Source organism: Oncorhynchus nerka, linkage group LG18, assembly GCF_034236695.1.
Source record: "Oncorhynchus nerka isolate Pitt River linkage group LG18, Oner_Uvic_2.0, whole genome shotgun sequence".
Lineage (NCBI taxonomy): Eukaryota > Metazoa > Chordata > Actinopteri > Salmoniformes > Salmonidae > Oncorhynchus > Oncorhynchus nerka.
Window position 1 is genome coordinate 54089500 of NC_088413.1, and position 27210 is coordinate 54116709.

General features: G+C 43.6%; 1 protein-coding gene across 1 annotated transcript in view; it reads left to right on the forward strand.

The window, feature by feature from the left end:
- sobpa (sine oculis binding protein homolog (Drosophila) a) overlaps positions 1-27210 on the forward strand; it is a 34831-nt gene that overhangs the window by 1648 nt on the left and 5973 nt on the right. Inside the window, 7 exon segments of the mRNA XM_029687903.2 lie at positions 8767-8838; positions 13883-14018; positions 14645-14857; positions 16707-16858; positions 21183-21278; positions 25047-25191; positions 25194-27059. Coding sequence (XP_029543763.2) covers positions 8767-8838; positions 13883-14018; positions 14645-14857; positions 16707-16858; positions 21183-21278; positions 25047-25191; positions 25194-27049 — 2670 coding nt within the window. The 3' untranslated portion in view covers positions 27050-27059.

Sequence of the window (27210 nt, forward strand, 5' to 3'; positions counted from 1 at the left end):
AATTCAACTGTTGTGTGCCCAGTGGGAGACAATGGACCAACAAGCATTCTAAATGGGAATTATTTTGACAAGCACATAATGGTATTCTGTGGATTTGATTTTGTTTCTTTGTCTTCATCAATCAAATGATGAAATGCTGTCCAAGTGTTTAATTAATTTCATAGTGTCAGACAGACAAAGTTGTCTGCACTGTTGGGAAAATGACTCAATCGTCATATTCATTCTCTGAAGTGACTGACTTACATCAGTTGTATAAAAAAACTACTCAGAGCAAAGCTGCCATATCCTTCTTGTTCCATCTCCTCGTCAATGAGCTTAGTTTAAAACAATTAGCTTAGTTTAAAGTGTGGAAGGTGCCACGTCTACAGTATAATTATCAGCATATGTAGAGAATTCTGGATGTCTCCGTACAACCAAATATAAGATTAACTGATTATCCTTCAACATTGAAGAACACAGTTCCAATTCAGAGCTGATGGTAGCCAGAAAACAGCAAAAGTCTACATCAAGTACAATATAAATCTTTCACTTACTACTGTGAATTCCAGTTCTATGTCAGCCTTAACAGATAAGTGATTATCAATGAAGTGGCAATAAAATTAGAGACTGATCCAATAGCATTCCTAGCCCGTTTGTGGCTATAGGATGTGCTGTAGTGTCAACAAGCTGTTCCTGACCATCATGTCTCTTATGGGGCCACAATTACAATTGGCTTTATGCTGACTGAGATTCAGTAATTCCATCTGGAAAAACAAGGTTTAAACTTTGCACCTGGTACTAAATCAAATCTGACCCTGAAAGTGTTCATGGATTTTATGTTGTATGCCATTTACAGTGCATTCAGAAAGTATTCATACCCCTTGACTTATTCCACATTTTGTTGTGTTACAGCTTGAATTCAAAATGAATTATCTCACCCTCCTACACACAATGCAATAATGACAAAGTGGAAATCTGTTTTTAGAAAATGTATTGAAAATTAAATACAGAAATATCTCATTTACGTAAGTATTTATACACCAGAGTCAATACACGTTAGAATCACCTTTGGCAGCAATTACAGCTGTGAGTCTTTCTGGGTAAGTCTCTAAGGGCTATGTACACCTTGATTGTACAATATTTGCACATTCTTTAAAAAATTCGTAAAGCTCTGAAAGTTGGTTGTTGATCATTACTGGACAGCCATTTTCAAGTGTTGCCATAGACTTTCAAGCTGATTTAAATCAAAACTTGGTAAGAAATTCCAGTGTATATTTGGCCTTCTGTTTTAGGTTTTTGTCTTGCTGAAAGGTGAATTTGTCTCCCAGTGTCCGTTGGAAAGTACACTGAACCAGGTTTTCCTCTTGAATTTTGCCTGTGCTTAGATGATTTTTTATCCTAAAAACTCCTTAGTCCTTGCCGATAACAAGCGTACACATAACATGATGCAGCCACCACCAAGCTTGAAAATATGAAAAGTGGTACTCAGTGATGTGTTATGTTGGATTTGCCCCAAACATAACACTTTGTATTCAGAACTTAATGTTCATTTCTTTGCCACCTTCTTTTGCAGTTTAACTTTAGTGCCTTATTGCAAACAGGATGCATGTTTTGAAATATTTTTTATCCTGTGCAGGGTTTCTTCTTTTCACTCTGTCATTTAGGTTAGTATTGTGGAGTAACTACAACGTTGTTGATCCATCCTCTGTTTTCTTCCGTCACAGCCAATAAACTCTGTAACTGTTTTAAAGTCAACATTGGCCTCATGGTAAAATCCCTGAGAGGTTTCTTTCCGGTCTGGAAATTGAGTTAGGATGGACACCCGTACCTTTGTAGTGACTGGATGTATTGATACACTCTACTCACTCTACTCAGCAAATTGAATGTAGTCTATCACAGTGCCATTCGTTTTGTCACCAAAGCCTCATATACTACCCACCACTGCGACCTGTATGCCCTCTTTGGCTGGCTCTCACTACATATTCGTTGCCAAACCCACTGGCTTCAGGTCATCTCTAAGTCTTTGCTAGGTAAAGCCCCGCCTTATCTCAGCTCACTGATCACCATAGCAACACCCACGTGCTCCAGCAGTTATATTTCACTGGTCATCCCCAAAGCCAACACCTACTTTAGCCACCTCTCCTTCCAGTTCTCTGCTGCCAATGACTGGAACGAATTGCAAAAATCACTGAAGCTGGAGACTTATATCTCCCTCACTAACTTTAAGCATCAGCTGTCAGAGCAGCTTACCGATCACTGTACCTGTACACAGCCCATCTGTAAATAGCCCACCCAACTACCTCATCCCTATATTGTTATTTTTGTTGTTGTTGCTCTTTTGCACCCCAGTATCTCTACTTGCACATTATCATCTGCACATCTTTCACTCCAGTGTCAATGCTAAATTGTAATTATTTCGCCACTATGGCCTATTTATTTTTTTATGTATTTTTTTTATTTGACCTTTATTTAACTAGGCAAGTCAGTTTTAAGAACAAATTCTTATTTTCAATGACGGCCTCTGAACAGTGGGTTAACTGCCTGTTCAGGGGCAGAACGACAGATTTGTACCTTGTCAGCTCGAGGGTTTGAACTTGCAACCTTCCGGTTACAAGTCCAATGCCTTACCTCCCTAACCTTACTACATTTGCACACACTGTACATAGAGTTTTCTATTGCGTTATTGACTGTACGTTTGCTTATCCCATGGGTAACTTTTGTCACACTGCTTTGCTTCATCTTGGCCAGGTCGCAGTTGTAAATGAGAACTTGTTCTCAACTGGCCTATCTGGTTAAATAAAGATGAAATAAAAAAAATAAAAAAATATGACCAGTTCTTAGACAACCAGTTCTTATAGCCTCTAGCCGTACCCTTATCCTACTCCTCCACTGTTCCTCTGGTGATGTAGAGGTTAACCCAGCTCTGTAGCCCCCAGTACTACACCTATTCCTCAGGTGCTCTCATTTGTTGACTTCTGTAACTGTAAAAGTCTTGGTTTCATGCATGTTAACATCAGAAGCCTCCTCCCTAAGTTAGTTTTATTCACTGCTTTAGCACACTCTGCCAACCCTGATGTCCTAGCCGTGTCTGAATCCTGGCTTAGGAAGGCCACCAAAAATTTGGAAATTTCCTGCAACATTTTCCGTCAAGATAGAACTGCCAAAGGGGGCAGTCTACTGCAGAGATAGCCTGCAGAGTTCTGTCATACTGTAGTGGTCTGTGCCCAAACAGTTTGAGCTTCTACTTTTAAAAATCCACCTTTCCAGAAATAAGTCTCTCACTGTTGCCGCTTGTTATAGACCCCCCTCAGCCCCCAGCTGTGCCCTGGACACCATATGTTAATTGATTGCCCCCCATCTATCTTCAGAGTTTGTACTGTTAGGTGACCCAAACTAAACTAGATGCCCTCAATCTCACACAAATTATCAAGGAACCTACCAGGTACAACCCTAAATCGGGAAACATGGGCACCCTCATAGATATCATTCTGACCAACTTGCCCTCTAAATAGACCTCTGCTGTCTTCAACCAGGATCTCAGCGATCACTGCCTCATTGCCTGCGTCCGTAATGGGCCCGCGGTCAAACGACCACGGTCAAACATCAAGGTCAAACACTCCCTAAAACACTTCAGCGAGCAGGCCTTTCTAATCGACCTGGCCTGGGTATCCTGGAAGGAAATTGACCTGATCCCGTCAGTAGAGGATGCCTGGTTGTTCTTTAAAAGTGCTTTCCTCACCATCTTAAATAAGTATTCAAAAAATGTAGAACTAAGAACAGATATAGCCCTTGGTTCACTCCAGAATTGACTGCTCTTGACTAGCACAAAAACATCCTGTGGCGTATTGCATTAGCATTGAATAGCCCCCACGATATGCAACTTTTCAGGGAAGTCAGGAACCAATATACACAGTCAGTTAGGAAAGCAAAGGCTAGGTTTTTCAAACAGAAATTTGCATCCTGTAGCACTAATTCCCCAAAATGTTGGGACACTGTCAAGTCCATAGAGAATAAGAGCACCTCCTCCCAGCTGCCCACTGCACTGAAGCTAGGAAACACTGTCACCACCGATAAATCCACAATAATCGAGAATCTCAATAAGCATTTTTCTACGGTTTGTTTAACCCATGTGTAACTCTGTGTTGTTGTTTTTGTTGCATTGCTTTGCTTTATCTTGGCCAGGTCGCAGTTGTGAATGAGAACTTGTTCTCAACTGGCCTACCTAGTTAAATAAAGGTGAAATAAAAATATTACACCATCCAAAGTGTAATGAATAACTTCACCATGCTCAAAGGGATATTCAATGTCTGTTTAAAATGTTTTACCCATCTACCAATAGGTGCCCTTCTTGCGAGGCATCGGAAAACCTCACTGGTCTTTGTGGTTGAATCTGTGTTTGAAATTCACTGCTCGATTGAGGGACCTTACAGATAATTGTATGTGTGGGGTACAGAGATGAGGTAGTTATTCAAATATCATGTTAAACACTATTATTACACACAGAGTGTCCATGCAACTTATTATGTGGCTTGTTAAGCACATTTTTACTCCTGAATTTATTCCGGCTTGCCGTAACGAAGGGGCTGAATACTTATTGACTCAAGACATTTCCATCTTTTCATGTTTTATTATTTAATTTAAAAAATATATATCTATATATACCAGTCAAGTCTGGACACAACTACTCATTTATTCAAGGGTTTTTGTTTATTTTTTACTATTTTCTACATTGTAGAATAATAGTGAAGACATCAACAATATGAAATAACACATATGGAATCATGTAGTAACCAAAAAAGTGTTAAACAATTTGTATTTATTTTATATTTGAGATTCTTAAAAGTAGCTACCCTTTGCCTTGATGATAGCTTTGCATACTCTTGGCATTCTCTCAACCAGCTTCATGAGGTATTTCAATGAACAGGTGTGCCTTGTTAAAAGTTAAGTCCATATTATGTCAAGAACAGCTCAAATAAGCAAAGAGAAATAACAGTCCCATCATTACTTTAAGACATCAACGTCAGTCAATGCGGAACATTTCAAGCACTTTGAAAGTTTATTCAAGTGCAGTCGCAAAAACCATAAAGCGCAATGATTAAACTGGCTCTCATGAGGATCGCCACAGGAAAGGAAGACCCAGAGTTACCTCTGCTGCAGAGGATAAGTTCATTAGAGTTATCAGCCTCAGAAATTTCAGCCCAAATAAATGCTTCACAGAGTTCCAGTAACAGACACATCTCAAAATCAACTGTTCCGAGGAGACTGCATGAATCAGGCCTTCATGGTCGAATTGCTGCAAAGGAACCACTACTAAAGCACACCAATAATAAGAAGAGACTTGCTTGGGCCAAGAGACACAAGCAATGGACATGAGACCGGTGGAAATCTGTCCTTTGGTCTGATGAATCCAAATTTGAGATGTTTGGTTCCAACCACTGTGAGATGCAGAGTAGGTGAATGGATGATCTCTGCATGTGTGATTCCCACTGTGAAGCATGGAGGAGGAGGTGTGATGGTGTGGGGGTGCTTTGCTGGTGACACTGTCAGTGATTTATTTAGAATTCAATGCACACTTCACCAGCATGGCTACCACAGCATTCTGTAGCAATACACCATCTCATCTGGTTTGAACTTAGTGGGTCTATCATTTGTTTTTCAACAGTACAATGATCCAACACCTTCAGGCTGTGTAAGGGCTATTTGACCAAGAAGGAGAGTGATGGAGTGCTGCATCAGATGACCTGGCCTCCACAATCCCCTGACCTCAACCCAATTGAGATGGTTTGGGATGAGTTGGACCACAGAGTGAAGGAAAAGCAGCCAACAAGTGCTCAGCATATGTGGGAACTCCTTCAAGACTGTTGGAAAGGCATTCCAGGTGAAGCTGGTTAAGAGAATGCCAAGAGTTTGCAAAGCTGTCATCAAGGCAAAGGGTGGTTACTTTGAAGAATCTAAAATATGGTTACTACATGATTCTATATGTGTTATTTCACAGTTTTGATGTCTTCAATATTATTCTACGGTGTAGAAAATAGTAAAAATAAAGAAAAGCCGTTAAATGAGTATCCACATCCACACTTTTGACTGGTACACTATATATAATTCAATTTTGACATTATGTGGTATTGTGTATAGGCCAGTGTCACAAAATCTTAATGTATAATACATGTCAATTCACACTGTAACACAACACAATGTGGAAAAAGTCAAGGGGGTGTGAATACTTTCTGAAGGCAATGTATGTCACAGTGTGACAAAATTGTTACTGCTAAACAAAGACCAATAAGACTAACGGATACAGATGAAAAAGTAGCCCATGTCCCAGGTTTCCATAAGATACAGTATTTATCTCAAAAGCCACTATCTTAAACATTCTCTGCCAAACATGCTACAGTTTAATTCTCTCCCTTAACCATAAACTGAAGGCCTGTTTGCTACTTTAAACATTTAAACTTTTCGTTCTTTCTTTTCTCCCTCGTCTCTCCTCTGCTTGAAAAAGAAAGAAAGAAAAAAAAACACCACACAATGTGCCCTTGTGAGAGATCATACCTCAGAAAATCTAAGTCTGACAGTGTTTCCTTCATCTTGTGCTGCTTTAATGTGCACCATGGTAAAATAAGCCACAGTAAGTAATCAAGGAGATACTTGGTGGAATAGGGGATAGTGCAGGGTAAGAGCAGGGGAGAAAGGAATGTATACAGCAATAGGCTGCCTAAGCTGTAAAAACTGAAACCTGAGCGTCTGCACAGGATCACATATCAAGGAAGGTAGGGGGAAATGAAATCGGAGCAGTGGGAGAAAGTCTGGGCTAGGAGAGTGAAGGAGGGCCCACTCAATGAGACTTTTATTATGGTGTACTGTGACCTACTCTGGTTTCTGCCCAAGGTATCGGATTCCCCCTGCTCGCCCCTACCTTTCACTTCTTGCTAAATGAAGGAAACAAGCTTTTGTATTAAAATAATATAATTATTCTAAAGTGCTAAAGTTTTTCTGTTCAATGTTGAACATTGGCAGCAAGTCAGTGTTTCGAAGAGCTGTGATTGGGGTTGAATGGTGGTATTTTGCGACCATTTCTTATATTAAAGTGTGTTCATACTTCTGTTTCTACATTGATCACTTTTGATCTCTGTTGATTCAACTGATTAAGAGGTTGATGATTAGTTGAATCAGGTGTGTTAGTCCTGGGCTGAAACAAAGTCCTGTAGGACCAGGGTTGAAGGACACTGTAGGACAAGCCTGATAAATTGGATAGCCATAGAAGAGGCTTAGTACAGTCCAGAGAGTTTGCACATTTGTAATAAACAGTTGACTATCAGTGACCAGACAGCACCATAGCACTGCCTCCCTCCTCATCAAGCCTGTGTGCTGCTTTCATGACCTGCCATACAGATTGGGTTCCACTCACTTTACCACTCCCTCTTTCTGGAAGTGGCCGGGTGACAGAGGGGACAGGGAGCAAAGACGTGGGCAAACTTTCTTGAAGACGGAGAGAGATAGACAGATGACCGTTGCTGGCTTTATACCCTTTCATTTTGTTTGAGTAATGTGATCCAGTCACATCTGAGTCAAACAAGCACTTAGTCAATGGGCAAGCAAGAGTCAATGTTCTTCTGTAACATGTAAAAACCTCAGAAGTTGTTGAAAGAAGTAACGCAGCAGAATCGAACCGAGACAATAGTAGGGACTACAAACTCTTTCATTGAACCTGTCTCAGGCAAACTTCAATTTACCCTTTGTGTTTGATGTCATGATTTCTTAGATTTTGTTTTCACGAACTATTGATGTGTTTATCTCTTTTGATCTCCATGAGTATTGACATTGACTGGTGAGGAAACTCAGACATTGTGTCTTGTCATGTTATGTTGTTGTGAGTGTAGTGACTAAGAAGTCTCAGTGAAGTGGTGGATATGCCTCTCAGCGTCCTTAGTGACACCCAGTGCCTGGAATATTCAACTGCTCTAGAGGGGCAGAAGGCAAACTTTTTTTTTAAGGACGGCTGATTTTGACTTATTTTAGATTTGGTATTTTAAGACAGGGTTTCCCAAACTCAGTCCTGGGGGGGTGGTTAAGACATTGAAATTGGGAGCTATTGGAATTTGAACATGTACATTGTGTAATTTACAGATGGTCCCGAACTAGCCCCATAGGGATATTCAAAGTCAACCCAAATTTACCACAGGCATTACCATCGGGTCTCGTGCAGCTGCACTCCGATTTGATGTTGGGGTAACTCACCTCACCCTGAACGAATGTGTTGGACCAACTGATTGTAATGAATAACCTCACTTAAGGGTCCGGTCATCCCTGCTAAAGACTGGCAGTAATATCAATGGATACTTAGGCAACTTTTGAAAAGCAATTCATCGGTTAGGACATAGATTACAAATGTCATAATGAAAACAAAATTATTATTGATTTGACATGATGTTCACTTTAGTAGATGTGGTATGAATGTATACATGATCGGCATGTGAAGCAGCTAGCCCAGTCTCAGTCTGTTCTTGGTGTAAGATATAAGTATATCAGTGCTTGTATTTCTAAAACATTGCCTTTTTTCTTTGGCTAAATGTTACTTGTATGTCATGCCTTGTGATTCCACGTCTGCAGTTTTTGATTCCGAGCTGATGTTATAACTCATGTTGATTACGCTTTCATGTAATGAAATTACCTCCCTGATCCAGTGGTATTGACAGGGCAGCCCGTAATTGACAATTAAATGCTTGATTGAGTACTATTTGATTGACAGTTCAATGCCAGAATGTAATGAAATGACTCGTGTCTCATCAGGTTCGGGCTGAGCGGGCCCACCCATGGGCAGGCAAGGCGGGTGATCTCCATGGCAACCCGCCCTACTCCATGGTGAGCCCCCTTGTCCGTGCGAGACAATAGTGCTACTCTGAGCCATATTTATTTATTTTTATTTCACCTTTATTTAACCAGGTAGGCTACTTGAGAACAAGTTCTCATTTGCAACTGACACCTGGCCAAGATAAAACAAAGCAGTTCGACACATACAACAACACAGAGTTACACATGGAATAAAAAAACATACAGTCAAAAATATAGTTGAAAAATCTATATACAGTGTGTGCAAATGAAGTAGGATGAGAGAGGTAAGGCAATAAATAGGCCATGGTGGCGAAGTAATTACAATATAGCAATTAAACACTGGAATGGTAAGGTGTGCAGAAAATGAATGTGCAAGTAGAGATACTGGGGTGCAAAGGAGCAATACAAATAAATAAATACAGTATGGGGATGAGGTAGATTGGATGGGCTATTTACAGATGAACTATGTACAGGTGCAGTGATCTGTGAGCTGCTCTGACAGCTGGTGCTTAAAGCTAGTGAGGGAGGTAAGAGTCTCCAGCTTCAGAGATTTTTTCAGTTCGTTCCGGTCATTGGCAGCAGAGAACTGGAAGGAGAGGCAGCCAAAGGAAGAATTGGCTTTGGGGGTGACAAGTGAGATATACCTGCTGGAGCGCGTGCTACGGGTGGGTGCTGCTATGGTGACCAGTGAGCTGAGATAAGGCGGGGCTTTACCTAGCAGAGACTTGTAGATGACCTGGAGCCAGTGGGTTTGGCGACGAGTATGAAGCGAGGGCCAGCCAACTAGAGCATACAGGTTGCAGTGGTGGGTAGTATATGGGGCTTTGGTAACAAAACGGATGGCACTGTGATAGACTGCATCCAATTTGTTGAGTAGAGTGTTGGAGGCTATTTTGTAAATGACATCGCCGAAGTCGAGGATCGGTTGGATGGTCAGTTTTACGAGGGTAGCATGAGCATTGGCAGCATGAGTGAAGCATGAGTGAAGGATGCTTTGTTGCGAAATAGGAAGCCGATTCTAGATTTAATTTTGGATTGGAGATGTTTAATTTGAGTCTGGAAGGAGAGTTTACAGTCTAACCAGACACCTAGGTATTTGTAGTTGTCCACATATTCTAAGTCAGAACCGTCCAGAGTAGTGATACTGGACGGGCGGGCAGGTGCGGGCAGCGAACTGTTGAAGAGCATGCATTTAGTTTTACTTGCATTTAAGAGCAGTTGGAGGCCACGGAAGGATAGTTGTATAGCATTGAAGCTCATCTGGAGGTTAGTTAACACAGTGTCCAAAGAAGGGCCAGAGGTATACAGAATGGTGTCGTCTGCTTAGAGGTGGATCAAAGATTCACCAGCAGCGAGAGCGACATCATTGATGTATACAGAGAAGAGAGTCGGCCCGAGAATTTAACCCCGTGGCACCCCCATAGAGACTGCCAGAGGTCCGGACAACAAGCCCTCCGATTTGACATACTGAACTCTATCGGAGAAGTAGTTGGTGAACCAAGCGGGGCAATCATTTGAGAAACCAAGACTGTTGAGTCTGCCAATAAGAATGTTGTGATTGACAGAGTCGAAAGCCCTAGCCAGGTCAATGAATATGGCTGAACAGTAATGCCTCTTATCGATGGCGGTCATGATATTGTTTCGGACCTTGAGCGTGGCTGAGATGCACCCATGACCAGCTCTGAAACCTGATTGCATAGCGGAGAAGGTACGGTGAGATTCGAAATGGTCGGTAATCTGTTTGTTAACTTGGCTTTCGAAGACCATAGAAAGGCAGGGTAGAATAGATATAGGTCTGTAGCAGTTTGGGTCTAGAGTGTCTCCCCCTTTGAAGAGGGGAATGACCGCGGCAGCTTTCCAATCTATGGGAATCTCAGACGATACGAAAGAGAGGTTGAACAGGCTAGTATTAGGGGTTGCAACTATTTTGTCAGTTCATTTTAGAAAGAGAGGGTCCAGATTGTCTAGACCGGCTGATTTGTAGGGGTCCAGATCAGCGATCTGGATTTGGGTGAAGGAGAAGTGGGGGAGGTTTGGGCGAATTGCTGTGGGGAGCGCAGAGCTGTTGACCGGGGTAGAGGTAGCCAGGTGGAAAGCTTGGCCAGCCGTAGAAAAATGCTTATTGAAATTCTCAATTATTGTGGATTTATCGGTAGTGACAGTGTTTCCTAGCCTCAGTGCAGTGGGCAGCTGGGAGGAAGTGCTCTTATTCTCCATGGACTTTACAGTGTCCCAGGACTTTTTTGAGTTTGTACTACAGGATGCAAATTTCTGTTTGAAAAAGTTAGCCTTTGCTTTCCTAACTGCCTGTGTATATTGGTTCCTAACTTCCCTGAAAAGTTGCGTATCACGGGGGATATTCGATGCTAATGTAGTACGCCACAGGATGTTTTTGCGCTGGTCAAGGAGAGAAGTTTGGAGTGAACCAAGGGCTATATCTATTCCTGGTTCTAAATTTTTTGAACGGAGCATGCTTATTTAAGATGGTGAGGAAGACACTTTTAAAGAATAACCAGGCATCCTCTACTGACGGGATGAGGTCAATGGCATTCCAGGATACCCCGGCCAGGTCGATTAGAAAGGCCTGTTCACTGAAGTGTTTTAGGGAGTGTTTGACAGTGATGAGGGGTGACCGTTTGACCGCAGACCCATTACGGATGCAGGCAATGAGGCAGTGATTGCTGAGATCTTGGTTGAAAACAGCAGAGGTGTATTTGGAGGGCGAGTTAGTTAGGATGATATCTATGAGGGTGCCCGTGTTTACTGATTTGGTGTTGTACCTGGTAGTTTCATTGATAATTTGTGTGAGATTGAGGGCATCAAGCTTAGATTGTAGGAAGGCCGTTTTTTAAAACCTTTTTTAACTAGGCAAGTCAGTTAAGAACAAATTTTTATTTTCAATGACGGCCTCGGAACAGTGGGTTAACTGCCTTGTTCAGGGGCAGAACGACAGATTTGTACCTTGTCGGCTCAGGGATTCGATCTTGCAACCTTTCGGGGTGTTAAACATGTCCCAGTTTAGGTCACCTAGCAGCACGAGCTCATAAGATAGATGGGGGAAATCAATTCGCATATGGTGTCCAGGGCACAGCTGGAGGCAGAGGGTGGTCTATAGCAAGCGGCAACGGTGAGAGACTTTTTTCTGGAAAGGTGAATTTTTAGAAGTAGAAGCTCAAATTGTTTTGGTACAGACCTGGATAGTAAGACATATTTCTTTTCTGAGATTGCAGATTGCCACGCCGCCCCCTTCAGCAGTTCTATCTTGTAGGAAAATGTTATAGTTAGGGATGGAAATTTCAGGGTTTTTGGTGTTTTTTCTATGCCAGGATTCAGACACGGCTAAGACAACCGGGTTGGCAGAATGTGCTAAAGCAGTGAATAAAGCAAACTTAGGGTGTAGGCTTCTAATGTTAACATGCATGAAACCAAGGCTTTTACGGTTACAGAAGTCAACAAATGAGAGCACCTGGGGAGTAGGAGTGGAGCTAGGCACTGCAGGTCCTGGATTAATTTCTACATCACCAGAGGAGAAGTAGGATAAGGGTACGGCTAAAGGCTATAAGAACTGGCCATCTAGCACGTTCGGAACAGAGAGTAAAAGGATCAGGTTTCTGGATACGATAGCATAGATTCAAGGAATAATGTCCAGACAAAGGTATGGTAGGAAGAGAGTACATTGGAGGTAAACCTAGGCATTGAGTAATGATGAGAGAGATATAGTCTCTCTCATCATAATTTGGGGACAGGTCGAAAAGCATTAAACATGTATGGCAATTTAGCTAGTTAGCTTGCACTTGCTAGCTAATTTGTCCTATTTAGCTAGCTTGCTGTTGCAAACTAATTTGTCATGGGATATAAACATTGAGTTGTTATTTTACCTGAAATGCACAAGGTCCTCTACTCCGACAATTAATCCACACATAAAACGGCCAACCGAATCGTTTCTAGTCATCTCTCCTCCTTCCAGGCTTTTTCATCTTTGAACTTATATGGTGATCGACATCTAAACTTTCATAGTATTACCACGACGACCGGCAAAACAGTTTGTCTTTTAATTACCGACGTGGGTATAACCAATGAGGAGATGGCACGTGGGTACCTGCTTCTATAAACCAATGAGGAGATGGGAGAGGCAGGACTTTCAGGGCGATCTGCGTCAGAAATAGAAAGGAGTTCTATTTTAGCCCTTGGCATCGCAGACGCTCGTTGGCGCACGCGAGCAGTGTGGGTGCAATAATTGAATTGCGACGCTCGCGCATGCTACGTGTCCGATCTGGTCAGCATGTAGCATTCACTAATTAGGTAGCTAATTGAACTGTTAGAAATTCAACACGAACATACAGTAGCACCACTAAAGATGACCAAACTCTGTCTATATACGATTCTACTATGAGAGTGTCTTGAGATGTTCAAGTTTAATGTATGAGGGGCAGAGGTTCTGTCTTAATAGAATAACACTATTGTGCTCCTTACATGTAAGGATGTGAGGTGGAGTTGACTGGATATTACTGCCTGTGTAGATTTGCAGTGGAAGTGCAGTGAAAATGTTCTGTGGTCGTGCTCAGTCATGGTTTAATGGGTTGGGAATTCTGTATAACGTATGTAGACAATGTGGAATTGTTGTGCTGTGATCAGTATAGACTTGAAACATGCTACTCATGTGGACTGCTTCTGGAAATTAACTGTAAAAAGCTATGATCAAACTATTAGATTGTGTGCTGGTAAATTGAGGCCTTGATCAAACTAGTCTGGGATAAGTCAGCTGTCAAGTTGTCCTGATCCAATACGTGTGCATGTTTCTCTAGTTAGGATCCTGCCATCAGTGAATAATTGCTACTGTGAATATATTAAGCCTTATTGCAGGAAATTGGAGCAACCCATTCAAAAAACATGTAGTTTTGTTTCATATAACAAGCATTTTCTTTATTGTGTGTTTTGGGGGTGGAAACCTTGTTCATATGCAAACAACCCCTTTTATCCCTCACTGCTCCCCTCATTACCCTGTGATGTAATAGTGAAACAGAGTTCATGCTTGTTAATCCTAATGGCAAATATTGTGTCTCTTGTCTTGCAGAGTTTTGCGGAGAACACCATGAATGAGCTGCTTGGCTGGTATGGCTATGACAAGGTGGACCTGAGAGACCAGGACAATATCGACATACGGAACTACCCAGATGGAGAGACACATCCACACATCTCTGTCCTGAAAGGTGAGCATAACCATGGAGACAGATATTCATTTATCTGGTCATTGCAGTTGTTGATTCGTTGAAAAAGCTATGTTCTGTGCACAGGAGCATACTTCTTCATCTAAAAATATGGTTTTGCAAGTGGTATTACAATTGATGCAAAATGTGACATTTACTGTCTATGCTGAGTTGCAAATTCCCTCTGCAGGGTCAGGGACAGAGGCTGGGGAAAGTACTGCTGCAACTTGGCAGTAGTTTATCATGATTGATGAGGCAATTCAGTTAGGCTATCCAGTTCAAAATATGCTGTAGTTGCATCAGCCAGTCATTATGGTGTAGTTATGTTTCAGCAGAAAACTGCACTTTGCTTTCCTATTGGTGATTAAACAAGTGTCTCTGGAATCTCTACATGGTGATCCCTGATTATAATGTTGGATAAAATTGTAGAAATTCACATCAGGCATTGAGCAAGCATACAGTAGGGCCTTATCTAATCAAAGATGCCAACATGGTTTCCAGGGTAACACAAAGGACACCCATCTTGCGTCAAAAGCATATTTGTTTGGAAGTGATCAATGATGTCCATTTCCGTTGCTTTACATACAGCAAGTCCAGAAAGACCAGCACACTCACTCTGTCTCCCTCAGAAAACTCTTTACCAAAAATCCCAGGAGGATCGGGGGAGAATAGTGATGTCTCCCCAAACCAAGCCAATAGCTCCCACTCTACACCGACATTGAGGAACGGAGTGACAGAGTCCTCCACCACCCCGTCCACCTCCACACCCAGCACCAGGGAGCATGGGAACATGCCCATCATAGTTCCACTGATCCCACCCCCCATGATCAAGCCACCAGCAGGTAAAACACTTCACACACACCTAAAAAACAACAAACATACTGCGTGTGTTTAAGCTTGCACTTTAAAGCCTATCAGAATGGATCCTACAATCGAATCCCAAGTATACATAACAGTGTAGTACGAATCTAACGAATCACTGCCATTTCAGTGCTCAAATCCACTGTCAGTTTTACAATCACTTGATAAATGAGGAACAAAGGTCTGTAAATACATAGACAGACACCCCAGGTTCCCCTCCTCCAACTGTTTAAGTGTCAGTATCACCTGGTCAACTCAGTGGAAATGTACATGGACAGAGGGCTTCATTGAACCACAAGTGTGCCGTGATACTCAAGAGGCTCATCAGCCTGCATGGGGAGAGGAGAGTGCCATGGCATCACCCTAGAGGCAGCCTCAGCCTCACAGCCTCACACAGCACAGGGTGAAAAACAGATGGTATGGTCCCTCTCTCACAGCTCAACACCAACCGCCCCCACTCCCCCTCCCACCGGCCCATCCAACTTGTACCCCTTTTGAATTATTCATATGCCCTGCAAGAGCAATAGAGGGGCTTTTGAGGTGCAGGTACACTGGATGATAGAGGTATTTAATATGGGCGCTGCATAATTACAGTACAAGGCTCTCTCCCAGCAGATGTGACTTCATTAATAAGGAAACGCATAACGAGAGCCGAGGAAAAGGCCAGAAAATTCTGAATGCAAACATACCACGTCAAGTGACCTTTTTGTATGAAAGTAATTAGATGCTTTCAAATGAACACTTTACATTTTAATAGACACTCTTATCCAGAGCGAATTACAGGAGCAATTAGGATTAAGTGCCTTGCTCAAGAGCACATCGACAGATTTTTAACCTAGTCATCTCGGAGAGTCGAACTAGCAACCTTTCGGTTACTGGCCCAACGCTCTTAACCGCCAGGCTACCTGCCACACTCCAACTTGTTTGTTGTTGACAAATATTTAATTTAATTACTGCCAGGTTGCCATGGGACTTTAGACATAGATTTTCTAAAACAATGCAATAATGGAGGGATGTAGAGGGGGAACTTCCCCAGGAATATTTTCTACCCCCCATTCACACCTACCTCTACAGAGATCTCTCAATATGGGCCATGCAGCAGGAGCATAAAGGAGCATAAAATATGCATGCTGTGGCCACGGTGCTATCTTTGGGCGTCCCGGGAGTTATTCCCCTTAATTGAAAATGTCCTTCCTTTAAAACAGATTTGCACTATAGATCTATTAAGCTTAACAAGAGGGAAAAAGCCTTCCCAGTACCCACCACAGTGTGATAAAGGAGGTGAAAGACTAATGGGCACATTTCTTTTCACCTTTGCACACACTTAGTCATAATGTGATAATTGTGAGTCTCCCAGGAAGAAGTCTCTCCACATAGTACAACACTGAGGGGCTAAAAAAGCAATGTAAATTACCCAGCAACCCTTGTTTAAGATGAGAGACCCATTTGATGTCATGGAGGGTGTTTAGTTTCCATGTTCTAATGAATCTCCAATGAAGCCCTCTGCAATTTAATTAGGTAGACTTCAGCTGAAGCATTTTAAAATCGACAAACGATTTTTGTCCACAGCAATTTCTTAGGGCATCTCTGTCTAGTTAGAATGTCTCTAACTGCCTTCATGACTGCAGCAAAAAAAACTTGGGGTGGGAAGCACTGTCCTCTTTTGCCTGGAAGGGGAATACTGTCAGGATGCATTGTTGGTCGGCTCATTCACATGATGAGATTTGACAGGTGGCTGTCAGATTGTTTGGGTGGCTGGAGGGGGAGGGGTGGCTGGAGTGTTATCCAGTTATCCTCACATTGTGTCTGTTTGTGTTTGTGGTCCCCCAGACGAGGATGTGTCTAACGTCCAGATCATGTGCGCATGGTGTCAGAAGGTTGGCGTCAAACGCTATTCCCTAAACATGGGCACTGAGCTGAAGAGCTTCTGCAGTGAGAAGTGCTTTGCCGCCTGCCGCCGAGCCTACTTCAAGAGAAACAAGGTAAACTCCTTCTTAACACTCCTATCTCATTAATGAACCAATTATGCAAGTGCACACAAGACCATGTGGTACATACATGTACTGACATACATCACTTCCTCCCTACATCCACTTTTCCTGATTTCTCAGATTAAGATGCTGTAGGACACTTGTCAGTCCTTAGGAATTGTATTCACCAACTTTCAACTTTGTACAATATCTCCACTAGATGGCTGGGTGAGGAGCCCAGAAGCTTAGGTACTTTGGATATTTCGCTCCTGAGTTTGGCCTTTCTTTTGAGTACCCATTGTAGTAGAATAACACAAAACCAATATCCATCCTTGGCTTGTGGTTTCATCATTGAACATGCAGAAACACGGTTTCAGTCATTCCCTATGCAGTTGACTTTCAAACATGCATTGGTTCCAATTATCAGTATATATTTCCAAAGACAGACCATAAAGTAAATAGTGTTTTAATTTGTCCTGATTTCTGAAGTTAAACATTCTGCTTTCTTTCTTATACCTAAGCTTGGATATGTAAGGAATTACAGTGTAAGTATGATATGTTTTTATTTATGTCTTTATTCCTTTCCCTTTTTTCATCAAAACATAATCACTTAGCATAGTTCTGTATGCTACCGGCTGTTGAAATGGAAGTATACATATGTCTGATAATTTAAGATACTGTACGGGAATCCAGTTTTTTCTGTTCACATTATCAATTTTCATAGCATGAGTTGCCTTGTACCTGCTGTGGTTTCTCCCACATTTGTTAAGTATTGCTAGTCCTAAAGAGAAAGTTCACACTAAAGTCTAAGTTTATTTGACACTTCTATGAGTGCTGTATGTGGATATATAAACAAAAGAACAACTGAAGTGATATTGTATTTCAGTGAGTAAGGACCAATGTGAAGAGCTATCCAGGGACAGAATTCCCACGTTAGGAAAACAGACATGGCTAGAGCACATTAAGTCCTTGTCTGCTGAGGTGGTGCAGATTCTATATTATGTCTCACACTCTCACATTCATGCAGGCCATTTGTGTAAGTGATATCCACATGTTTCTTTTTTTCATGCACCCACAAGATTGGCCACAACTCCAAACCTTCCAGTTTTTCCAACAACAAAAAATGGCATGGCTGAAAACGTATGTTGTCTGTTTGTGTCTGAAAGGGGAGCCAGGACATAGCGAGTAGGGTGGCGTAGGGGTGGGCAGTGGAGACGCATCATGTTTCGCTAAATATCTACAGCTGCTTCGTCCGCGTAATCCAATCTCCTCTTATGGCGAGCGCGGGTGAGGAGGATTCAGTTTCTTCCATTGCCACTGCACAACACCATCCATCCCGTGCACCGGGAATAATACCAACATTCAGCCATGTTTTTTTATTTTATTTTGCCTTTATTTAACTAGGCAAGTCAGTTAAGAACAAATTCTTATTTTCAATGACGGCCTAGGAACAGTGGGTTAACTGCCTGTACAGGGGCAGAATGACAGATTTGTACCTTGTCAGCTCGGGGATTTGAACTTGCAACCTTTCGGTTACTAGTCCAACGCTCTAACCACTGATAGGGTGGCTGGGGGGTAGAAGAGTTTTGATCCAGTTTTGAGCTCATCTAATGACTAGTCTGGTTTATTTCACATAGACATTCAACATAGACACACGCTCTCACTCTCAGGCCTCCCCTCACATCATGTAAAAGCACTAGAGAGGGTAAAGTCCAAGTGAAGAGGCCCTAGCTTGTATTTTACAGCCCATTTCTGATGTAATACGTCTATCTTTTTTTCATGGCTCAGGAATCTTTCCTTACACCTCTAGAGACCTGTAAAATTCCATCTCTGTCTTTGTCTCCGAGGTCCCTCCAGGCAAGTGCTTCTTTACGTAACCCCAGTAATGTCACATCCCCTCAAACAGACACACATTTTTATACACAGGCTGTCGGTTGCCTGCACTGCTCTGACACACTCTGCAATTTACTTTACCATCTGGATCCAGTATCAAGGAAGACACACTGAATAAGATGTGTATGTGTGTGTGTTTGTGTTTGATGAAGTGTGTTACCTGTCCTCGTTGTGATTCAGTCCTGGCTAGGGAACCTATAGGTCCCCATGTCGCAGCAGGAGAGCCTCGTGAGGGAGGTGATTATTTCATGGCTGACAGCGATTAATACAAGGGAAAGGGGGAAACTTAGAGAGTAGTTTGAGGGAAGAAACTGGAGCTTGAACTTGCACTACACAGACATGGTCATATCATGCTCTCTCTTCCTCTCAAAGTCTAACTATCCCTGCTAGATAGCGTCGGGGCTTAGATTTTGTATTTTTGTTTTTTTAGGTAAAGGTCGATGATCATTAGAAATCACAACAAAGAGGCCTGGCTGGACCAATCAGCGCACCTACCGACAGAACCAATGTTAGTCAGATAAATAAACACTGACTTTCTAGATCGTTGTAATATGACATGAAGATCACTTTTACAACAGCAGTACATAAGTTACTTGACAAGCTTTAGCAAGCTTGTTATCCCACAACCAAACATGAGCAAAAAGAGAATGTTCAAGGAACATTTCCCGTTAGCTGGTTAATCTAATGAGAGGACAGAAGGAGGGGGTTGGCCCAAAGATGTGTGTTGTCCCAGGTGGGTGGAAAGTTGTGAATTTGTGCTAGATGTGTTTGAGAATGTGTGAGTGTGTATGTGTGTGTATTTGTGCGATGGGACGTCTCCATGATTGTCTGTTTCTCGTTACTGTGGTTATATGTGTGTGTGTGCGTGTGTGTGTGTGTGTGTGTGTGTGTGTATATATGTGAGGGTATACCTTTTGGGAAACACACCTCTTGACAGGTGAAAAGCACACACACCTGGGCAGGCACTGATGCCCAGATGGAGGCTTGCACAGTGACAGCTGGTGTGCCACTGCCTCTGGGCATCTTAGTCACCAATGGGCACAGATACCGGTGGTGTGGAACTGCCTCTGGGCATCTTAGTCACCAATGGGCACAGATACTGGTGGTGTGGAACTGTGATGCCATGTTTACACCGGACACTTTAGCCAGACTGCAACTGTATTTAGTTGTCATAGTGTTTCCAACAATAAGACATCACATATTTTCTGTGATAAAAAGTGTTACTGGATTTTCCAGGGGAATAAGCTCTGGTAATATTTGCATAAATAACATTTCTAATAGCCAAGGAGTAGTTTGAGGAAGAGTAACTTTTGAAACAGCTTTCCTTCCAAAAAGTGGAGAGTGGGACATCGTCACCCATAATCACTGCAACAGGAAAGGAAAGGAAGGAAAGTTGTTTCAAAATGCAGCTTGACTTCTCTGGACGGACAAATGTTTTACCCATGGCGGGTAGGCACTTTCATAGCCAATGTGTGGGTTTATCACCAGGTAGTCGGTTTTACTTCATACTCTCAGTCTCGTCATACAACACAGTTGTGCCTGATTCCCAGTAAAGGACGTGGTGTCCCCATTGTATGACTGTACTGTCACCCAACACTATGTCTGGTGCTGGTTGATCTCTCTCTCCATCGCTCTCTCTCTCCCTCTCTCTGTTTGTGTATGTGTGTGTGTGCCCCTCATGCCTCGTTCACTGTGCCAGCACCTCATTAGCACTATATGTAAATGAATTGGCACCAGACCAGAGGGTCACAGCACAAAATGGAGACTGGATAATGACACAATGACACATCTGTGTGTGTGTGTGTGTGTGTGTGTGTGTGTGTGTGTGTGTGTGTGTGTGTGTGTGTGTGTGTGTGTGTGTGTGTGTGTGTGTGTGTGTGTGTGTGTGTGTGTGTGCGTGCGTGCGCGCGTGTGCGTGTGTGTAAATTTCAATGCTTATAGACTGCACAGTGTCTAGTGCCAATGTAAAAAGAGAGAGCATCCCGTCAACCCAGTGGTGCTGGTGAATTTTAAATCCCATATCCTCTTTCCTTTAACCTTTATTACTGGGACATTGCTTGTGATATTGTTAAACAGTTGTTTCTCCTTGGAAGTCTTTAAATAGGATTAATGCAGCATTTACTCCCCGGATAACAATGTTTAGATTAATGTGCAATCTCATAGAATTCCCCTCTTTCACAGTTCATAATGCCAATACAACATCTAGGCTCTTTAGCTGTCAATGTGAACAATTAACTATAGTTACTACACACACACACACACTTTCCACATGGCTTTATTTTATGATGCTGAGAACCTGCATATGATTCCACAACCCAAATGCATGTTCACCATTTGACCTTTGTCACTGTCTTTCCATTCATAAGTTTGTTGTTGTTTTCCCTTTCTGTCCACCTGTTTATTTTGTCCGTTCGTAAAAAGAGGCCGTTATTTCTCCCCTCAGGCGAGAGACGAAGACGGCCGTGGTGAGAAATTACCCCAGCACAGCTATTCTAAGGATACGCCCAGGCTTGTCTTCAAGACAAACAGCGATGTGCTTGTAAGGACTAAAACGTTTAACAAAGATAGAGTTTAAGTTTTTGATGGCTAGAAATGTAATGACATATTTTGATATTAATGACTGTTTTGATGTGTTGAATAATGTAAAGAGGTTTGTTTTTAGAGAATGTACTGTTAGCCTTTAGTTATATATAAAACAATTACATTGATTTAAAGTGAATCACATACTTTTTTCATTCAAATTGTTTTATTTTCTCATTTTCATTTTGCATTGTGTTAGATTCAGATGTTGTGTTCTCTCTTCATAGATCCATAATGAGGAATTTTCTGCCAATTTTATCTTGACCATTGTTTTTGGTGACATTTCAATACATTTCATGTGGTTCACATGTAAAGATTAGCTCTACAACATTGACCATTTTCTATTTGAATCGTGTCAGGTTCAATGAATGCATTTACATGATTTGTGATGGAATATACCCACTTTGTTTTGCAAGCTTCATAAGATCATCATGATCCAGATATTGTACCCCCAGCAGATACTGGTCCCCATAATATAATTTCCCGAATAATACATTCCACCCCATCAGATATTGTTCCTCCAGCACATACTATTACACACAGTATCAGAAACTGTTCCCTTGCTGATCACTTTGTTAAGTGTTTAACCAGATGGTTAGCGAAATGGACAGGTTTTCAAAAACGCCTAAATTCTCTAGACAAACTAGAAATCAGTATTACAACCCAACCAAGCCACACTGCTTGTTGACACAATGCCCACTTAACCCAGAAGCCAGCTGCACCATTGTGTCAAAGGAAACACCATACACCTGGCAACCGTGTCAGCATGCATTGCACCCAGCCTACCACAGGGGTCGCTGTGGTGAGGACATCCCTCCCGGCCAAACCCTCCCCTAACCAGACACTGCTGGGTCAATTGTGCGCCACCCCATGGGTCTCCCGGTCACAGCCAGCTGGGACCGAGCCTGGACTCAAACCCATAATCTCTAGTGGCACAGCTAGCACTGCGATGTAGTGCCTTAGACAACTGCACCACTCGGGAGGCCCAGGTAGCTTGGTAATTACCTACAGCAAAGCAAATGGTTAAACCGAGCCAGAGCGACCGCCAGTATGATGGCTGTGGTTGAAATAAATGACCATAATTACATTAAACTGCAAACATCTTTGTGCAGGAGAAGAAGTGAGTAGAGAGAGAGAAAAAATAACTCCATTAGGGTAATGCACAGTGAAATTTCACTCACAGTGCAGAAAGTCGTTAATTTCTCTCCATCTGTCTTCTTTTTTAGCCCAAGAAAATGTCAACACATTTATCATTTAAAATATCCAGGCTTACCATCATTGAACCCAACTCTCAGAGCACTTTTCAGACTTAAAAAAAAAGTATATGGCTCATTGTGTACCAAATGGACAGTTTAAAAAGAAGACTACTGATATCAAGGCTAAAGGGCTGACTATTGATCACTCACCTGTACGAGTACCGAGCTACAGTATCAACCTGGGCTAGACGTAACATTAATTTGTGGATATCCATCATCCATTTTGTATGATATATAGAGAAACAAAGTAAGTAGTTGCAAAGTTTCTAATTAGCTAAAATGCTAAAGTTGTCCGTGATGAGATTCGAACACGTAACCTTCTGTCTTATGTACCTATACCAAACGTAACATATCATACTAATTTGAGTGTACCAGATTTTTGTTTACTATGTTACGTCTAGTCTATGAAACCAGGCTGACAGTATATGGAACACTAGTCTTTGGTCCTGTAATGCTGCACCACTATAACAGTAAAGAGCACTACAGATATGGTCTCTGATGGTCATATCTACATTATGACAGCCTTTCTAACAGTGGCCATTTGACTGAAATCTAGTGATGGAGGAGACCTCTGTTTAACATTAAAATCCAATTATGGATGAGATTGTCATTGACTGATTTGTCCATCTCTTTGACATGTGTGATCTGTCAGTTGAGAGACGGGGAAAGGATGGAAAAGAGAGATTAAAGAAGAGTGAATGAATCAGGGTGGCCTATCAACTGAGATCTAAGTACTTTATGGAAAATCTAGTTTAGTGAAAAATGAGGTACAAATCAATGAATCAGGCCAGGGTTCAGAGGAGGATGACACAAGAGTAGCATATTATTATGAGGGTTCCATGACCGTTCCAAATCTGAAGTTGCCATGACGTGTGTGTGTTTGCGTGCTTGTGTGCGTGTTCAAATCTAATTTTGACTCAAGGGTGGCAGGCATATATGTGAGCACTGAAACATCAAATGGTTAGGATCATACAGTACATGTATGTCTGTGAGCCGAACCTAATCGTCTTCCAGTAGCACCCCACAATTTATTAGCATTCAACAAGGGGGATTATGGTGTGTGTGATGGATGGACGTCGTTCGTGGTTCTGACAGCTGATTAATGCTTTAATTATCTTCAGTGAGTCGCTGTCACGTCCTTCTGAGCTGGGAGAGTGAGTTGTGTGCCCGGGCTGTACCCATCTCCCTGGCCCACCCATTGCCATCCACTCACCAGGGTCATGTTCATTATCTCAGGTACACTAATGAAACTAACCGTATGGAAACGAACAGCCACATGACGATTGAACATTCACAGTGAGCATTTTTGGAAACTTTTGTAGCCAGTGAAAAATATCCTGGCATCACAAGGCCCTGGCATCCCACAGTGTTGACTAGCTGTGCCAGGCTGCTCCTCTGCCCTGTGTGTAATGCCCCCGGGGTAGTGTTCGATAATCACATTCCATTAAAACACAGTCAATTCCACTTTAATGCATTCAATTCTACTTGAATGCAGTCATGTCCATTTTAATGCAGTCAATTCATTAATCAGAATCTTTTTTGTGCAATAAAAATATCCAAAACACTCATATTAAAGTTGCACACCAGTAGTGAATAGCGATGCATCATAGCACCCACCTAGGTGGTTCTCAGCAGCCATTTTCACCAGAACATGTAAAACTCCACCCAGCTGTCACTCTCACTTCCATGCCCCCTACTGGCAGCTTGTTCACTTGTCTCCGTCTGTCCATCTCACCCAGCCACCACATTCATCTACCCCCACTTATGATCATTCCTTACAGGGAAAACCTTTTACTTGAGGCTGTTATGTCCTGCGGCTGTGCCTGTGGCCACTGTCACACACGGCTCAGTGGATTCAGGTTTATCGGAGTGGTTCCTCCTTATGAAGGAAGTTTAAGAGGTGAAAACCCCATGGCAGGTGTAAATGTGAATTACATGTCTGGACAAAGTGTTTTTTCATTCTAAAGCTTTAAGTATGCCGATCCAGATTTGCACTCACATTTAAAGCCAGTTGAAAGCTACTTCTTCCTCAAGTTGTAAGCATTTATCAAGATGTTACCATGTGTTGTACATTACCTGTACCTGAAGGGTCATAGCAGTGTGAAGTTAGTATGAAAATCTCTCTGTCTCCCTCACTACATATAGACTATATATGTGCCATTATGCAATGGAAGCACAAAAATACAGATGGGTTTCAGTAATGTGGATACAAACATGCCATGCAGATGTACTTTTATTTACTTGGTGTAACAAAACTAAATTTGACCAGTTAATTTAATTACAATCCAGGTTTTAGTGTACCTAATCTGCAGATACTGTGTGAGGCTGAGAGATTACATTCTGCTTACCAAAGTTGTTTGAATAACCACATGGCAAAAGGGCAATGTTGCTGACTTGTTTAACTGCTTATGTGTTGTATCTGTAATGCATTCTACCTGATGATGTCTTTTGTCTTGTGTTTTGTGTTATAGGTGTGTGACTGGTGCAAACACATCCGCCACACCAAGGAGTACCTGGACTTTGGTGCTGGTGAACGGAGGCTGCAGTTCTGCAGTGCCAAATGCCTGAACCAGTACAAGATGGACATCTTCTACAAAGAGACTCAGGCGGCGCTGCCAGGGGCCTGTGTAACCCAGGACACGGACCTGTGGAGGGCAAGTCGGAGAGCAGCACCGGGGCGCAGCTCCTCACCCCCGAGTCCTGGGGCACGCCCTTGGGTGACTTACGTCGCAAAGCCCCTTCCCCTGGGGGAAACCCCTCTGTGCCAGTCCCCTCCAGCTCCACCGCTGCCTCTCCCTCTGAGACAGGCACTGTCTGCTCCCCTTCCTCCAAAAACCCCACGCCCAGACCCCACGAGAGCCCCACCTTACCCCCTCCCTCACACCCCTCTCTGCACTCTCCCATGGGAGTCCCCTTGGGTAGCCCCCCAATGGTGATGACGCCCCGGGGACCAGTGCCCCTGCCCTTCTTCATGGAGCACCAGATGATGCAGCAGATGCGGCCACCTTTCCTCCGCCCACCTCCCCACGGCCCAGGCCCTAACAGCCCCCTGTCCAACCCCATGATCCCTGGCATCGGACCACCACCACCCCTGCCGAGAAACCTGGGTCCACCATCCAGCCCTATGCACAGGACACAGTTCTCACCCCACCACCATCCCTCTAACAACCTCAACCTGGGAGGGAACCCTCCAGGGATGATGCCACCCCATCCAGGCCTACACATACCCGGTTTTCCCTTCCACTCCAACATGATGCCAAACGGGCCCATGCTTATGCCACCCATGATGAACTTTGGTATGCCTTCCCTCGCCCCTCTGGTTCCCCCGCCAACCCTGCTGGTCCCTTACCCTGTAATCGTGCCCCTGCCGGTGCCCATCCCTATCCCCATACCCTTCCCCTACAACCCCAAGACCTCCAAGGACAAACCCAGCAACAACAACAACCCCATTCCCAGTGCATCAGGGGAGGACCACAGGCCCTTCTCCCCTGGTTCCTCCAGAGGGGATCACAAGTTTGGGCCCTCCAGTTCCGGGGTGCACTCCCCGGGCTTCTCTGGCTACAATCTGGCCCGCTTTGGCTCTGAGAGGAGTAGGACTGACGTGGTGGACCTGACCGTGAAGACTGAGAGTCCGGCGTGTGCCTCCACCACGGCCTCCCTTCCCGAGGGCGTGATCGACCTGACTCTGGGCCGGCGATCGCGGCTGCAGCAGGTCATCCAGCGGGTGGTGCCCAGTGTCCAGGTAAAGGTTGAACGAGATGGGGACTCAACCAGCCCCCCACCTTCTGGACCATCCCCTCTGAATGCCTCTGGGCAGGGGAAGGGGGACAGCAGCCTAGAGGACATGAGCCAGGAGGTCAGGGAGGCCATTAGTGACTCTCTGGAGCCAGGCTTCCTGCCTTGTAGCCAGGCCACATCACCATCCCCACAGCCAAACCAAAACTCCTACAATACCCAGCTAACAAATCACCCTGGCACACCACGGACCCAGCCCTGCAGCCCACCTGCCCCCTGTGATGTCATAGTAAATGGCAGCAGTCAACACACAGACGGCCCCAGCCGGAGCACACTACCCACATCTCTGTCTGACCCTGGCCGGAGAGGAGGAGGAGGTTGCGGCGAACCAGCCAACTGCGAGCTGGAGCTGGAGGCGCTGAAGGAGAACAGCTGCTTGGTGCCAGAGTGGGAACCAGGTAAGAGGGGCCCAAGTGAGGAGGCAGTGCAGGGGGGCACTTGGGAAGGCAAGCTGGAAGCCAACGGCAATCTTATGGATCTGGACGATGATGATGACCACGCCTATGCACTGCTGCTGCCCAAGGCTGGCTGTGTCATCCAGCCCCTGCCAAAGCCCAGCGACAAGACGGCCATCGTGTCATGCAGCATCAGCGCTCCCCTGGCAGCAGGGGCAGGGAGCCCCGAGCTGGAGCCACCGCTAAAGAGGAGGTGCCTGCGAATACGCAATCAGAACAAATGAGGCAGAAAAGGTTGGTCTCATGGCACCCTCTACTGAGGACCCAAGGTGGTCCCCCTCCCATCATCTCTGCCCTGTACCTGTCCCTAAGGGTCATGTGGAAATATCACAAAAATATCAAACAGTCTGACAGTTTTTCAAAAAGGCCTTCAAAACATGAAGAT